At 37.3% G+C, this 17,519-nt stretch overlaps 1 protein-coding gene across 5 annotated transcripts in view; it reads right to left on the bottom strand.

Annotated features, from left to right (window-relative positions):
• Positions 1–17,519, bottom strand: part of STX17 (syntaxin 17) — a 96,703-nt gene that overhangs the window by 38,008 nt on the left and 41,176 nt on the right. For all 5 annotated transcript variants that reach the window (XM_036856625.1, XM_036856624.1, XM_036856629.1 and 2 more), the window contains exon 4: positions 516–741. In XM_036856625.1, coding sequence (XP_036712520.1) covers positions 516–741 — 226 coding nt within the window. The remainder of the gene's footprint in view (positions 1–515; positions 742–17,519) is intronic.

Here is a 17,519-nt window from a genome sequence, read left to right as displayed (position 1 = left end):
CAATCAACAATTATCAATTACATCCTTACAAGAGTTATCGTGACAAGTTTCATTGGCCTCTTTCTTAGAGTATCACTTCATAAAAGTTAATGGCATGACCCCCAATGCAGACTTTTCTGGGAGATAGATCTAACATGCCCTCTGAAAACCAGAACGCCTAAAAAAGAAGCATGCCTGCCTAGGCCACCCCTGCACCTGGAGATGAGGGAGGAGCACTCTGCAGACAAGGATGACATTCTCCTTAGGAAATATTTTAAAATTTATTTTTAATATATGCACAAATAGGTACTTGAAGCCTTTAAGTTCCTCACTATACAGCATAGCCTCAATTTTTTTACCCTGTAAATCTTTTAGGATATGCATTTCCAAGTACACTCAGGGTCCAAGAATTCAGCATACTGGACTAGGAGGTGATCCCTAGAAATTTATATATAATCTGCAATATCAATACAAGGAGGTAAACTTAAATAACTGCATTACTATACTATGATCAAGAATAAGACTTAGTACATTACCACCAACAGTCATGGATCTGGTCAAAGAAGGCTGTAATAAAGTTTCTTCATCATTAAATTGTTTCTTAAGTTCTTCTACAGATTCCAGATGGAGTTGAAGAAATTCTGCTGTTGCTGCTGATGCTTCTTCTTTAACAGGATCTATCATTCTCCTCAGAAGTCCAAGGTCATCTTTTTGGACTTTCAAACAAAGCTTCTCCATTTCTCTGATATTGGAGCGGAGTTGCTGTAAAAGAAAAAAAAAATCATTAAAGCCACCATCTCTTAATATAAAATATCTTTATTTTCAGAGGTAATTTGTGATAATGGCTTTCAATGGAAATCAGAAGTATTCTCTACAACAGACAGTATGGATTAATACTTTTCTGTTTATTCACGTCTCTGGCCAAATCCAGCTTCTTTAGAACTCACATCCTCATACTCTGAATTTATTTACCATTTTTTCCTTCATTAAATGTGATTATTACAAAGGTAACAAATGCTCTTCATAATAAATGAAACACTGCAGAAACACATCAAGAAAGACTTAATGACTTTTTATTTTATATTGGAGTATAGTTGATTAACAATGTTGTGTTAGTTTTCCCCACTTCACCAATCCTACCACTTCTCTTAACTCAGTCCTTTCACATACTTATTGCTCATACAAACATAAGCACATACAGCCTTTCTTTTTATAAAAAACGAATTACATTATGCACAATAATCTACAATTGACAAACTTCCACACCCCAACTTAACAATATCATAATGGATATCCCTCCTGGTCAATGATTGTACCATATTCCATAGTAGTGATATAATTTATTCGATCACTCCTCCAGTGATTAAAGTCATTCATGTTGTTTCCAGTTTTTAGTTATTACAAACTATGAAACAAATGTACTAGACTATAAATCCTAATATATGGTAACAGTATATATTAGTGTTCTAGCATATACTATTATACTACATTTTGTAGGAATGATTCCCCAAAGTTAGAGTACTCACTCAAAGGATAATATGTATTTTTAGTTCAATAGCTATTATCAGTTCTTCCCCAAGAGGCTTAACAACTCACACTACCACTAAAGTTTGAGTTCCCATTTCCCCATATACTGCCAGTACTACATTTTATCTCATGGGTGTTTTACTTTGAACTGCTCTCTGAAGTTGCTGGATTTTTATGTAACGATTTTCTCCGCTATTAAAAATCACCTATTGGCATAATTTATAAATTTTTCTCTAATGTGTTGATATAATAAATCATGGGCAAATTTCATGGTACAGAGCCATTTTAATATTTCTGAGATAGACCCTCCCTGGTCAATATATACAATTTTTTAATACACTGTGGGATTCAATTTGCTAATATTTTATTTGGAATTTTAGTACAACTGTGTATGTGAATGTGTGTATGTGTGTGTGTGTGTGTGTGCATGGATGCATACATGAACAGTGTGTGTGTCTATACTATCTTCACTAGGTTTAAACTTATTCTAACAGGTTTAAGTTTGTGCTAGCTTCATAAAATAAACTGGGGAGCTTTTCATCTTTTTCAATGGTCTAGAATTTGAAAAACATAAAAACCAATTCTTCTTTTACAATTAAACAGAACTTGTAAGAATGATCTATAATGCTTATTTTAAAATTATAGATCTCAGTCATATAATATTTTAAATTCTTTTCCCCTAATGTATTTTCACAGACACTAATGCAAATCCTGTACAGTAGACAGAACAAAAAGTATTGATTTCTTAAATTTTTCAAGTGCCTACTTTGAGTGAGGTGATATGGTCCATATTATTACATTCCACATTATTACACATAGAGAAATCAAAACAAAATTTGTTCAGGATTTACTTAATTATCTAGCAGCAAAGCTCAGGTTAAAACCCAGGTATTCTTAAAAGTCCAGCAACCTTTCTATTAAACTATAAGCATAATTCCTAGCTATACGGTACCTTAATACAATCTAAAGTATCTATTATTGTATTCTACTAAAATTAAAGCTAATTCTGAAAAAAAAAATAGTTTAGCTACCACCGAAAGTATCTTGTAAGATTTTGTGGGTGAATCAAAAAGCTGTACCTCTATCCTATCATGACTCTATACTTCACTTAACTTTATGTCCACTCTTACCATCCCCATGTGAGCTGGAAAACCTAAAGATAATTGGACTGTGGATTAAAAATATGTGATACGTTAGCATTTTAGATGTAAAATTCATGGAACCCTAAGGGGCTTATGTGATCATTCAATTCAACTTCACAATTTTACAATATGAAAACTAGAGTCCAGCTGAACACAGTGGCAGAATTAGGACTACAGTCCAGTTCTCAAGTCCTGGAAAAATACTGTCTCCTACACACCATCTCTTGGCTGTGTGATTCCTTTCTGGGCTACAGTTATAACTTGGTTATGTACTTGCTACATAATTCATAGAGGTATTTTAGGTGATGTTACTTTGGAGAAGCATTAAGAAGTTTCTGCAGCTAATGAGCATTTGCCTTTGACATATTCTTCCCCTCTTATAGAATCTGTACATATGTTACATCTCCAGTCAAATTATGGTGTCTAGCTTTAAGAACTCTTTATTACTATGGGTGAAGGGAAAAATGTTAAGGGAGAGAAAGAAAATACCCATTTAACTATAAAATCTGATACTATAATAACAAAAACACAAATAATGGCTAAATTTGTATCAACACTACTGTAAGTTGTCCACTATGCTAAGTGCTTTACCTTCTTTATCTTGTTTTACCTTCACAATTTATTTTTGAAATAGATATTACTGTTATTCTCATTCTACAGAAGAGAAAATTAAAAGCAAATTAAGAAAATATCCCAGGATTACACTTCTAGTAAAAAGTAAAGCCAGGAATCAAATTCAGGCTACAGAGCATGTGTTCTCAACAACTTTACTATATAGCTATACTATCCAAAAGAAATACAATACAAACCATAAATGCAAGCCATACACTATGTAATTTTAAATTTTCTAACAGTCACATTAAAAAAGTAAAAAGGAAGAGGTGAATTAGTTTTAATATATTTTATTTAACCCAATGCATCCAAAACATTATCATTTCAACATGTAATCAATATAAAAATTATTAATGAAATATTTTACATGCTTTTATTTGTAGTCAGTCTTAGAAATTTGGCATATGTATTACATTCACAGCACATCTCAATTCAAACTAGCCACATTTTAAGTGTTCAACAATTATATGTGGCTAAGGGCTACTATATTGGACAGCTACTATATAGCTACAGAGTCTCTCTAAAGTTAGTATGTGAAAAATATAAAGTAGGTGTTTCTGCTTCTGGCTATAGCAGGCTGGATAATTCAAAATAACCCTCCCATCAATGACTACTTAAAAAGCTGAAAGCAACATAAATCACAAAACAGACCAAAAGAAAACTAAATTCAAAAGCATCAAAAAGCAAACAAGATAGCGAGAAATCTGTAGGCCAAGAATTGGGCAAAGATGGAAATCCAGAGATGTGAGTCCTGAATTTAGGTCACATTTGCTTGAGGGTATCTGCTTACCAGAGTGCTTGACAGCCTCACAAATCTCAGGGTAAAATATCCAATGCCAGGACCTGCTAAGGATAAGCACTATGGTGCCTTGGGCTGGAATCTTAAAAGAATTGCACCCTAGGAGCACAGGTGATCCTGAAATAAATCAGCCCTTGCATGAACTGCAGTTTGGCTTCCTATCTTTTGTGTAGCTAATATAAATCTTAATCTCTGAAATAGTATAATCTTGGAAGTTAGTACCCCAGAGGCTTAGAAGCAAATGAACATCCTCTCTGGAGGAAAATAACATCACCCCTAGCTATCAATAACTTCCATAAATAATTTTTCAAATATAATGTCCACCAATCAAAGACAATCAAGCACATGAGGACATACACAACATAATGAAGAAACAGCAGAAACAACAGACAATTGAAACATCCAAAGAGGACATCTAATAGGGGAATTAGCAAATGTGACTTATAAAACTATGGTTATTTTGTTCCAAGATATAAGTATCAAGCTTGAAAATTCAGGAGATAACTGGAAACTATAAAAAGCAAAATATAGATTTTAGAAAAGAATGAGTATCATTTAAAAATAGAGTACACAATCCTTGTACACTGTTGGTGGGAATGTAATTTGGTACAGCCACTGTGAAAAACAGTATGGAGGTTTCTTAAAAAAATAAAAATAGAACTACCACATGACCCAGCAATTCCACTCCTGGATATATATCCAAAGAAACCCCAAAACATTAATTTGAAAAGATACATGCACCCCACCCAGTGTTCATAGCGACGTTATTTACAACTGCCAAGATACGGACCCAAAGTAAGTGTCCATCAATAGATGAATGAATAAAGAAAGTGTGGTATACATACTTAATGCAATACCAATCAGCCATGAAAAAGAACGAAATTTTTCCATTTGCAGCAACATGGATGGACTTGGAGGGCATTATGCTAAGTGAAATAAGTCAGACAGAGAAATACAAATATTGCATGACATCACTTACATGTGGAATCTAAAAAATGAAACAGAGGAGTGAATATAACAAAAAAGAAGCAGACTCACAGATATACAGAACAAACTAGTGATTACCATGGTAGGGGAGGGATGGGGGAACAGGAGGCACAAACTACTGGCTGTAAGATAGGCACAAGGATGTACTGTGCAAAACAGGGAATATAGCCAATATTTTGTAATAACTGTAAATGGAAAGTAATCTTTAAAAATTGTATAAAAAATATAATTTTTTAAAAAATTAAAAAAACAGTATGCAAAAGAAAATAATAAATGAGTTCAGCTGCATATTAGACCCAACTCAAGAACGACTTAGTAAACTGGAAACTAGATAGGAAGAAACTATGTAAAACTATACAAAAAAGAAACAAAGAAAGTAAAAAAAAAAAAAAATACAGAAGAGAAGGTAAGAGACATAGAGGATACAGTTAGAGAAGGGTACAGTATACATATATTTAGAATCCTAGAAGAAACGGACAGAAAATAAATTTGGAGAGATAGTGACTGAGTTTCCAAAACTAAGGAAAGAAATCAATCCACGTTTCAAGAAGGTCAACAAATCCTGAGAAAAGTATAGACAGAGAAAAATACACTTAGCCAAAAAAAAAAAAAGGAAGAGGCGGAGAAATGATGTCTCAAAAGGAGCTCAAAAGGAGCTAAAGACAATACGATCTCTTGAAAAATAGATCCACCACCTCAGAGGCACCACAGCCAATGTTACACATGCTGCAGTTGCCCTTCAAACAAGATGCATGTTTGCCGTGTTATGTAACATCTGGTTCTCTCACCCAACATGCCTGGTCCAACTTTTTTCCTTCCAATCAATTACATCCTGTGATTTAATGTATAAATCCAAATTACATGTACCATTCATAAATATTCTAAAGAACCTTACTTTGTTTACTCTACATATCAGAATACTATACACTGCATTATAATGTAAAAAGAAAAATTTACTTATAAGCAATGCAACCAACTATCCAAGTGTGATAACAACAAAAACACCAAATAAAACTTGAACAAAGGGGGAAAAAAAGGCATTATCACCCCCAGAAGACCAGAATAAAGACCAGACAAAGAAAACAGTAAGATTATAATTTAACTTCTTAAAGTAATAATGAAAGCCAGAAGACAGAAGGATGATACATTCAAAGTATGAAAAGAAAATTCTATTAAAAGACTATATAATTCCAAAACTAACAGAGGAACAATTGGATCAATAAAAATTACGAGATCAATCCAAAAGAAAGTGAGAGGACCGTCAGGATGGTGGAGGAGTAAGACGTGGAGACCACCTTACTCCCCACAAATACATCAAAAATACATCTAACATGTTGAACAGTTCCTACAGAACACCTACTGAATGCCGGCAGAAGACCTCAGACTTCCCAAAAGGCAAGAAACTCCTCAGGTACCTGGCTGTGTGGCTGACAGGGTCTTGGTGCTCTGGCCGGGTGTCAGGCCTGAGCCTCTGAGGTGGGAGAGCAGAGTTGAGGACACTGGACCACCAGAGACCTCCCAGCCCCATGTAATATCAATCGGTGAGAGCTCTCCCAGAGATCTCCGTCTCAACGCTAAGACTCAGCTCCACTCAACGACCAGCAAGCTCCAGTGCTGGACACCCTACGCCAAACAACTAGCAAGACAGGAACACAACACCATCCATTAGCAGAGAGGCTGCCTAAAATCATAATAAGTTCACAGACACCCAAAACACACCATTGGACGTGGTCCTGCCCACCAGAAAGACAAGATCCAGCCTCATCCACCAGAACACAGGCACCAGGCCCCTCCACCAGGAAGCCTACACAACCCACTGAACCAACCTTACCCACTGGAGGCAGACACCAAAAACAACAGGAACTATGAACCTGCAGCCTGCGAAAAGGAACCCCAAACACAGCAAGTAAACCAAAATGAGAAGACAGAGAAATACACAGCAGATGAAGAAGCAAAGTAAAAACCCACCAGACCAAACAAATGAAGAGGAAATAGGTAGTCTACCTGAAAAAGATTTCAGAGTAATGAGAGTAAAGATGATCCAAAATCTTGGAAGTAGAATAGACAAAATGCAAGAAACATTTAACAAGGACGTAGAAGAACTAAAGAGGAACCAAGCAACGATGAAAAACACAATAAATGAAATTAAAAATACTCTAGATGGGATCAATAGCAGAATAACTGAGGCAGAAGATCAGATAAGTGACCGGGAAGATAAAACAGTGGAATAAACTGCCACAGAACAGAATAAAGAAAAAAGAATGAAAAGAATTGAGGACAGTCTCAGAGACCTCTGGGAAAACATTAAACGCACCAACATTCGAATTATACGGGTCCCAGAAGAAGAAGAGAAAAAGAAAGGGACTGAGAAAATATTTGAAGAGATTATACTAGAAAACCGCCCTAATGTGGGAAAGGGAATAGTCAATCAAGTCCAGGAAGTGCAGAGTCCCATACAAGATAAATCCAAAGAGAAACATGCCAAGACACATATTGATGAAACTATCAAACATTAAACACAAAGAAGAAATATTAAAAGCAGCAAGGAAAAGCAACAAATAACATACAAGGGAATCCCCACAAGGTTAACAGCTGATCTTTTAGCAGAAATTGCAAGCCAGAAGGGTGTGGCAGGACATATTTAGAGTGATGAAAGGGAAAAACCTACAACCAAGATTACTCTACCCAGCAAGGATCTCATTCAGATTCAAGAGACAAATTAAAACCTTTACAGACAGGCAAAAGCTAAGAGAATTCAGCACCAACAAACCAGCTTCACAACAAATGCTAAAGGAACTTCTCTAGGCAGGAAACACAAGAGAAGGAAAAGATCTACAATAACAAACCCAAAACAATTAAGAAAATGGTAATAGGAACACACATATCGACAATTACCTTAATCGTAAATGGATTAAACGCTCCAACCAAAAGACAGAGACTGGCTGAATGGATACAAAAACAAGACCCGTATATATGCTGTCTACAAGAGACCCACTTCAGACATAGGGACACATACAGACTGAAAGTGAGGGGATGGAAAACGATATTCCATGCAAATGGAAATCAAAAGAAAGCTGGAGTAGCAATTCTCATATCAGACAAAATAGACTTTAAAATAAACACTATTACAAGAGACAAAGAAGGACACTACATAATGATCAAGGGATCAATCCAAGAAGATATAACAATTGTAAATATTTATGCACCCAACATAGGAGAACCTCAATACATAAGGCAAATGCTAACAGCCATAAAAGCGGAAATCGACAGTAACACAATCATAGTAGGGGACATTAACACCCCACTTTCACCAATGGACAGATCATCCAAAATGAAAATAAATAAGGGAAAACAAGCTTTAAATGACACATTAAACAAGATGGACATAATTGATATTTATAGAACATTCCATCCAAAAACAACAGAATACACTTTCTTCTCTGGTGCTCATGGAACATTCGCCAAGATAGATATCTTGGGTCACAAATCAAGCCTTGGTAAATTTAAGAAAATTGAAATCTATCAAGTATCTTTTCTGACCACAATGCTATGAGAGACTAGATATCAATTACAGGAAAAAAACTGGAAAAACTACAAACACATGGAGGCTAAACAGTACACTACTAAATAACCAAGAGATCACTGAAGAAATCAAAGAGGAAATAAAAAAATACCTAGAAACAAATGACAATGAAAACACGATGACCCAAAATCTACAGGATGCAGAAAAAGCAGTTCTAAAAGCGAAGTTTATAGCAATACAATCCTACCTCAAGAAACAAGAAACATCTCAAATAAACAACCTAACCTTACACCTAACGCACTTAGAGAAATAAGAACAAAAAACCCCAAAGTTAGCAGAAGGAAAGAAATCATAAAGATCAAACCAGAAATAAATGAAAAAGAAATGAAGGAAATGACAGCAAAGATCAATAAAAATAAAAGCTTGTTCTTTGAGAAGATAAACAAAATTGATAAACTATTAGCCAGACTCATCGAGAAAAAAAGGGAAAAGACTCACATCAGTAGAATTAGAAATGAAAAAGGAGAAGTAACAACTGACACTGCAGAAATACAAAGGATCATGAGAGATTACTACAAGCAACTATATGCCAATAAAATGGACAACCTGGAAGAAATGGACACATTCTTAGAAAAGCACAACCTTCTAAGACTGAACCAGGAAGAAATAGAAAATATGAACAGACCAATCACAAGCACTGAAATTGAAACTGTGATTAAAATCTTCCAACAAACAAAAGCCTAGGACCATATGGATTCACAGGAGAATTCTATCAAACATTTAGAGAAGAGGTAACACCCATCCTTCTCAAACTCTTCCAAAATATATCAGAGGGAGGAACACTCCCAAACTCATTGTACGAGGCCACCATCACCCTGATACCAAAACCAGACAAGGATGTCACAAAAAAAGAAAACTACAGACCAATATCACTGATAAATATAGATACAAAAATCCTCAGCAAAATATTAGCAAACAGTATCCAACAGCACATTAAAAGGATCATACAACATGATCAAGTGGGGTTTAGCCCAGGAATGCAAGGATTCTTCAATATATGCAAATCAATCAATGTGATACACCATATTAACAAATTGAAGGAGAAAAACCATATGATCATTTCAATAGATGTAGAAAAAGCTTTCATTAAAATTCAACACCCATTTATGATAAAAACCCTCCAGAAAGTAGGCATAGAGGGAACTTACCTCAACATATTAAAGGCCATATATGACAAACCTACAGTCAACATCGTTCTCAATGGTGAAAAACTGAAACCATTTCCACCAAAATCAGGAACAAGACAAGGTTGCCCACTCTCACCACTATTATTCAACATAGTTTTGGAAGTTTTAGCCACAGCAATTAGAGAAGAAAAAGAAGTAAAAGGAATCCAAATTGGAAAAGAAGAAGTAAAACTGTCACTGTTTGCAGATGACATGATACTATACATAGAGAATCCTAAAGACACTACCAGAAAACTACTAGAGCTAATCAGTGAATTTGGTAAAGTAGCAGGATACAAAATTAATGCACAGAAATCTCTTGCATTCCTATACAATAATGATGAGAATTCTGAAAGAGAAATTAAGGAAACACTCCCATCTACCACTGCAGCAAAAAGAATAAAATACCTAGGAATAAACGTACCTAAGGAGACAAAAGACCTGTATGCAGAAAACTATAAGACACTGATGAAAGAAATTAAAGATGATACCAACAGATGGAGAGATATACCATGTTCTTGGATTGGAAGAATCAACATTGTGAAAATGACTCTACTACCCAAAGCAATCTACAGATTCAATGCAATCCCTATCTAACTACCACTGGCATTTTTCACAGAACCAGAACAAAAAAATTCACAACTTGTACGGAAACACAAAAGACCCTGAATAGCCAAAGCATTCTTGAGAAAGAAGAATGGATCTGGAGGAATCAGACTCCTTGACTTCAGACTATACTACAAAGATACAGTAATCAAGACAGTATGGTACTGGCACAAAAACAGAAATACAGATCAATGGAACAGGATAGAATGCCCAGAGGTAAACCCACACACATATGGTCACCTTATCTTTGATAAAGGAGGCAAGAATACACAACGGAGAAAAGACAGCCTCTTCAATAAGTGGTGCTGGGAAAACTGGACAGCTACACGTAAAAGAATGAAATTAGAACACTCCCTAACACCATACACAAAAATAAACTCAAAATGGATTAAATACCTAAATGTAAGGCCAGACACTATAAAACACTTAGAGGAAAAGATAGGCAGAACACTCTATGACATAAATCACAGCAAGATCCTTTTTGACCCAGCTCCTAGAGAAATGGAAATACAAACAAAAATAAAGAAATGGGACCTAATGAAACTTAAAAGCTTTTGCACAGCTAAGGAAACCATAAACAAAACGAAAAGACAACCCTCAGAATGGGAGAAAATATTTGCAAACGAAGCAACTGATAAAGGATTAAACTCCAAAATATACAAGCAGCTCATGCAGCTCAATATCAAAAAAAAACAAAACAACCCAATCCAAAAATGGGCAGAAAACCCAAATAGACATTTCTCCAAAGAAGATATACAGACTGCCAACAGACACATGAAAGGATGCTCAACATCACTAATCATCAGAGCAATGCAAATCAAAACTATAATGAGGTATCACCCCACACCGGTCAGAATGGTCATCATCAAAAAGTCTACAAACTGAAACACCTAAAAAAAAAAAAAAAAAAAGTCTACAAACAACAAATGCTGGAGAGGGTGTGGAGAAAAGGGAATGTTGGTGGAAATGTAAACTGATACAGCCACTATGGAGAACAGTAGGAGGTTCCTTAAAAAACTAAAAATAGAGCTACCATATGACCCTGCAATCCCACTCCTGGGCATATATCCAGAGAAAAACATGATCTGAAAGGATACATGCACCACAATGTTCTTTGCAGCACTGTTTACAATAGCCAAGACATGGAAGCAACCTAAATATCCATCGACAGAGGAGTGGATAAAGAAGATGTGGTACATATATACAATGGAATATTACTCAGCCATAAAAAGAATGAAATAATGCCATTTGCAGCAACATGGATGGACCTAGAGATTGTCATAATGAGTGAAGTAAGCTGGAGAAAGACAAATATCATATGATATCATTTATATGTGGAATCTGAAACAAAAATAAGATACAAATGAACTTATTTACAAAACAGAAATAGACCCACAGACATAGAAAACAAACTTATGGTTACCAAAGGGGAAGGGCGGGGGGCAGGGGGATAAATTAGGAGGATGGGATTAACATATACACACTACTATATGTAACTATACAACCAACAAGGACATACTGTATAGCACAGGAAACTATACGTGATAGTTTGTAATAACCTATAAGGGAAAAGAATCTGCAAAAGAATATGTGTGTGTGTGTGTGTGTATAAAACTGAATCACTGTGTTGTACACCTGAAACTAACAGGACACTGTAAATCAACTATAATAAAAAAAAAAAAATTGACTTTTCCGGTAAGCGGCCTGAGCTGACCTCTAAAAATGGTTCGCTATTCACTTGACCCAGAAAAAACCCCACAAAATCATGCAAGTCAAGAGGTTCAAATCTTCATGTTCACTTTAAGAACACTCGTGAAACTGCCCAGGCCATTAAGGGTATGCATATCCGAAAAGCCACCAAGTATCTGAAGGATGTCACTTTAAAGAAGCAATATGTGCCATTCTGTCGTTAGAATGGTGGAGTTGGTAGGTGTGTCCAGGCCAAACAGTGGGGCTGGACGCAGGGTCGGTGGCCCAAAAAGAGTGTTGAATTTTTACTACACATGCTCAAAAGTGCAGAGAGTAATGCTGAACTTAAGGGCTTAGATGTAGATTCTCTGGTCATTAAGCACATCTAGGTGAACAAAGCCCCCAAGATGCGGCACAGGACTTACAGAGCTCATAGTAGGATCAACCCATACATGAGCTCTCCCTGCCACATTGAGATGATCCTTACTGAAAAAGAACAGATTGTTCCTAAACCAGAAGAGGAGGTTGCCCACTAGAAAAAGATATCCCAGAAAAAACTGAAGAAACAAAAACTTACGGCCTGGGAGTAAATGCCACAAAAAATAAATGCAAATAAAAGTAAAAGCAGAAAAAAAAAAAAAGGGACATCATTCAAGACCATGTACTCTGATCATAATAAACTTAAACTTTAAACCATTAACAAAAATATACCCAGAAACACTACATGTCTGGAAACAAAGAAAAACCCTTAGACATAATCCACAAAGCAAAGAAGAGATCACAATGGAAATTATTATTATTTTTTTAAATAAATTTATTTATTTCATTTTTGGCTGCGTTGGGTCTTCATTGCGGTGCGTGGGCTTTCTCTAGTTGTGGTGAGCAGGGGCTACTCTTTATTGCAGTGTGCAGGCTTCTCACTGCGGTAGCTTCTCTTGTTGCAGAGCACGGGGCTCTAGGCACACAGGCTTCAGCAGTCACAGCACGCGGGCTCAGTAGTTGCGGCACGCGGGACCCAGAGCTTGTGGGCTTCAGTAGTTGAGTTGCGGCGTGCAGGCTCTAAAGCACAGGCTCAGCAGTTGTGGCACATGGGCTTCGTTGCTCCGTGGCACATGGGGCCTTCCGGACCAGGGATCAAACCCGTGTCCCCTGCATTGGCAGGTGGATTCTTAACCACTGTGCCACCAGGGGAGTCCCCACAATGGAAATTAAAATGCTTTGAACTTCATTAGAAAAATAACGCATGCTAAAACTTACAGGCAGATGAAGCAATAGTTAGAAATTTATAACTCTAAATGCACATATACTAAAAAAGAAGAAAGGCTGAAAATTAATAAACTAAACATCTATCTCAAGAACTTAGAAATGCAAAGAAAGTAGAAAATAATAAATATGTGAACATAAATTTCATTAAATAGAAAAAGCCAGCATACAATTGGTTAAAAAAGCCAAATTTTCAGTTTTAGAAGACTAATAAAGTTGGTAAAATTCACTCAGAAGTAGTTAAAAAAAATAAAGAAGGTTCAAATAACCAAAATCAGAAATGAAAAAAAGGGGACGTTGCTACTGATCTTTCAGATATTAAAAAGATAACAAGAGGGGATGGCACACTGGTTAAGAATCCGCCTGCCAGTGCAGGCGACACGGGTTCGATCCCTGGTCCAGGAAGATCCCACATGCTGTGGAGCGACTGGGCCCGTGTGCCACAACTACTGAAGCCCACGTGCCTAGAGCCTGTGCTCCACAACAAAAGAAGCCACCGCAATGAGAAGCCCACGCACCACAACGAAGAGTAGACCCCACTCGCCACAACTAGAGAAAGCTCATGCGCAGCAACGAAGATCCGATGCAGCCAAAAATAAAATAAAATTTTTTTTAAAAAGGTGGGGCTTCCCTGGTGGCGCAGTGGTTGAGAATCTGCCTGCCAATGCAGGGGACACGGGTTCGAGCCCTGGTCTGGGAAGATCCCACATGCCGCGGAGCAACTGGGCCCGTGAGCCACAACTACTGAGCCTGCGCGTCTGGAGCCTGTGCTCTGCAACAAGAGAGGCCACGATAGTGAGAGGCCCGAGCACTGCGATGAAGAGTGGCCCCTGCTTGCCGCAACTAGAGAAAGCCCTTGCACAGAAACGACGACCCAACATAGCCAAAAATAAATAAATAAATAAATAAATAATTTTTTTAAAAAAAAGGTAACGAGAGGATATTATGAATACATTTATGTCAATAAACTAGAAAAGTTAGATGAAATGGATAAAGTACTAGAAAACTGTAACTTACCAAAACTGACAAGAAAAATATCTAACTAATCATAACTATTAAAAAATTAAATGTGCATTTTGAAACTCCCCCACCTCCCTGTACACATAAACAAAACCAAAACCAAACAAACACCAGCACAGGTGGCTTCACTGGCCAATCCTTCCAAATAGTTAAAGGAAATTATACTAATTATTCAAGAGAAAGAGAGAACATTCTCTAACTCATTTTATGATAGCAAATCTTGATACCAAAACTCAACAAAGAAAGTAAGCAAAAGGAAAAATTCAGATCAGTCTCACAGACTTAAGAACAAGATGCAGCCCACCTCCTCACCCAGAACGGAGCCCGTGTTTCTGCAGAGCTGGGACTCCCAGCTCGGGGTCTCTTCCCTCCGCTGTCACTGAAGTGCCCCGGAGCCCGAGGGGAGGGCAGCCTCACTGAGGCTGCCAGCTCTGGAGAGGCCCCGGCGGCTGAAGCCGTGACAGTCCTGGGGACCGCAGGCCAGTGAGCTGTCTGAGATGTCGTGGGAGTTGCCTCTAACCAGGACCTGATACCCAATGCCCTGACAACGCTGCCTTTTCAAAGCTTGGACTGCGGCTCTTCACTTGGCTCCGCAGGCCCAGGGCAACTTGAACACCTGGCAAGACACCGTGTGGATGAAAGGCTCTTGGTGCTCCAGCCAGGCATCAGGGCTGTGCCTCTGAGGTGGGAGAGCCAACTTCAGGACACTGGTCCACAAGAGACCTCCCAGCTCCACATAATACCAAAAGGCGAAAATCTCTCAGAGATCTCCATCTCAACATCAAGACCCAGCTTCACTCAATGACCAGCAAGCTACAGTGCTGAACACCCTATGCCAAACAACTAGCAAGACAGGAACACAGGCTCACCCATTAGCAGAGAGGCTGCCTAAAATCATAATAAGGCCACAGACACCCCAAAACACACCACCAGACGTGGACGTGCCCACCAGAAAGACAAGATCCAGCCTCATCCACCAGAACACAGGCACTAGTTCCCTCCACCAGGAAGCCTACACAACCCACTGAACCAACCTTACCCACTGGGGAGAGATACAAAAAACAATGGGAACTACGAACCTGCAGCCTGTGAAAAGGAGACCCCAAACACAGTAAGATAAGCAAAATGAGAAGACAGAAAAACACACAGCAGATGAAGGAGCAGGGTCAAAACACACCAGACCTAACAAATGAAGAGGAAATAGGTAGTCTACCTGAAAAAGAATTCAGAATAATGATAGTAAGGATGATCCAAAATCTTGGAAATAGAATAGACAAAATGCAAGAAACATTTAACAAGGACGTAGAAGAACTAAAGAGGAACCAAGCAACGATGAAAAACACAATAAATGAAATTAAAAATACTCTAGATGGGATCAATAGCAGAATAACTGAGGCAGAAGATCGGATAAGTGACCTGGAAGATAAAATAGTGGAAATAACTACCACAGAGCAGAATAAAGAAAAAAGAATGAAAAGAACTGAGGACAGTCTCAGAGACCTCTGGGACAACATTAAATGCACCAACATTCGAATTATAGGGGTCCCAGAAGAAGAGAAAAAGAAAGGGACTGAGAAAATATTTGAAGAGATTATAGTTGAAAACTTCCCTAATATGGGAAAGAAAATAGTTAATCAAGTCCTGGAAGCACAGAGAGTCCCATACAGGATAAATCCAAGGAGAAACATGCTGAGACACATATTGATGAAACTATCAAAAATTAAACACAAAGAAGAAATATTAAAAGCAGCAAGGAAAAGCAACAAATAACATACAAGGGAATCCCCATAAGGTTAACAGCTGATCTTTTAGCAGAAATTGCAAGCCAGAAGGGTGTGGCAGGACATATTTAGAGTGATGAAAGGGAAAAACCTACAACCAAGATTACTCTACCCAGCAAGGATCTCATTCAGATTCAAGAGACAAATTAAAACCTTTACAGACAGGCAAAAGCTAAGAGAATTCAGCACCACCAAACCAGCTTTACAACAAATGCTAAAGGAACTTCTCTAGGCAAGAAACAAAAGAGAAGGAAAACACCTACAATAACAAACCGAAAACATTTAAGAAAATGGGAATAGGAACATACATATCGATAATTACCTTAAATGTAAATGGATTAAATGCTCCCACCAAAAGACACAGACTGGCTGAATGGATACAAAAACAAGACCCATATATATGCTGTCTACAAGAGACCCACTTCAGACCTAGAGACACATACAGACTGAAAGTGAGGGGATGGAAAAAGATATTCCATGCAAATGGATATCTAAAGAAACCTGGAGGAGGAATTCTCATATCAGACAAAATTGACTTTAAAATAAACACTATTACAAGAGACAAGGACACTATATAATGATCAAGGGATCAATCCAAGAGGAAGGTATAACAATTGTAAATATTTATGCACCCAACATAGGAGCACCTCAATACATAAGGCAAATACTAACAGCCATAAAAGGGGAAATCGACAGCAACACAATCATAGTAGTGGACTTTAACACCCCACTTTCACCAATGGACAGATCATCCAAAATGAAAATAAATAAGGAAACACAAGCTTTAAATGATACATTAAACAAGATGGACTTAATTGATATTTATAGGACATTCCACCCAAAAACAACAGTATACACATTTTTCTCAAGTGCTCATGGAATATTCTCCAGGATCATATCTTGGGTCACAAATCAAGCCTTGGTAAATTTAAGAAAATTGAAATCGTATCAAGTATCTTTTCCGACCACAACGCTATGAAACTAGATATCAATTACAGGAAAAGATCTGTAAAAAATACAAACACATGGAGGCTACACAATACACTACTTAATAACGAAGTGATCACTGAAGAAATCAAAGGGGAAATCAAAAAATACCTAGAAACAAATGACAATGGAGACACGACAACCCAAAACCTATGGGACGCAGCAAAAGCAGTGGTAAGAGGGAAGTTTATAGCAATACAAGCCTACCTCAAGAAACAGGAAACATCTCGAATAAACAACCTAACCTTGCACCTGAAGCAATTAGAGAAAGGAGAACAAAAAAACCCCAAAGCTAGCAGAAGAAAAGAAATCATAAAGATCAGATCAGAAATAAATGAAAAAGAAATGAAGGAGACAATAGCGAAGATCAATAAAACT

This window comes from Balaenoptera musculus, chromosome 6 (assembly GCF_009873245.2).
Source record: "Balaenoptera musculus isolate JJ_BM4_2016_0621 chromosome 6, mBalMus1.pri.v3, whole genome shotgun sequence".
Classification (NCBI taxonomy): Eukaryota; Metazoa; Chordata; class Mammalia; order Artiodactyla; family Balaenopteridae; genus Balaenoptera; species Balaenoptera musculus.
Note: the sequence above shows the minus strand (reverse complement) of the source record. Positions and strands in the feature narration are given on the sequence as shown.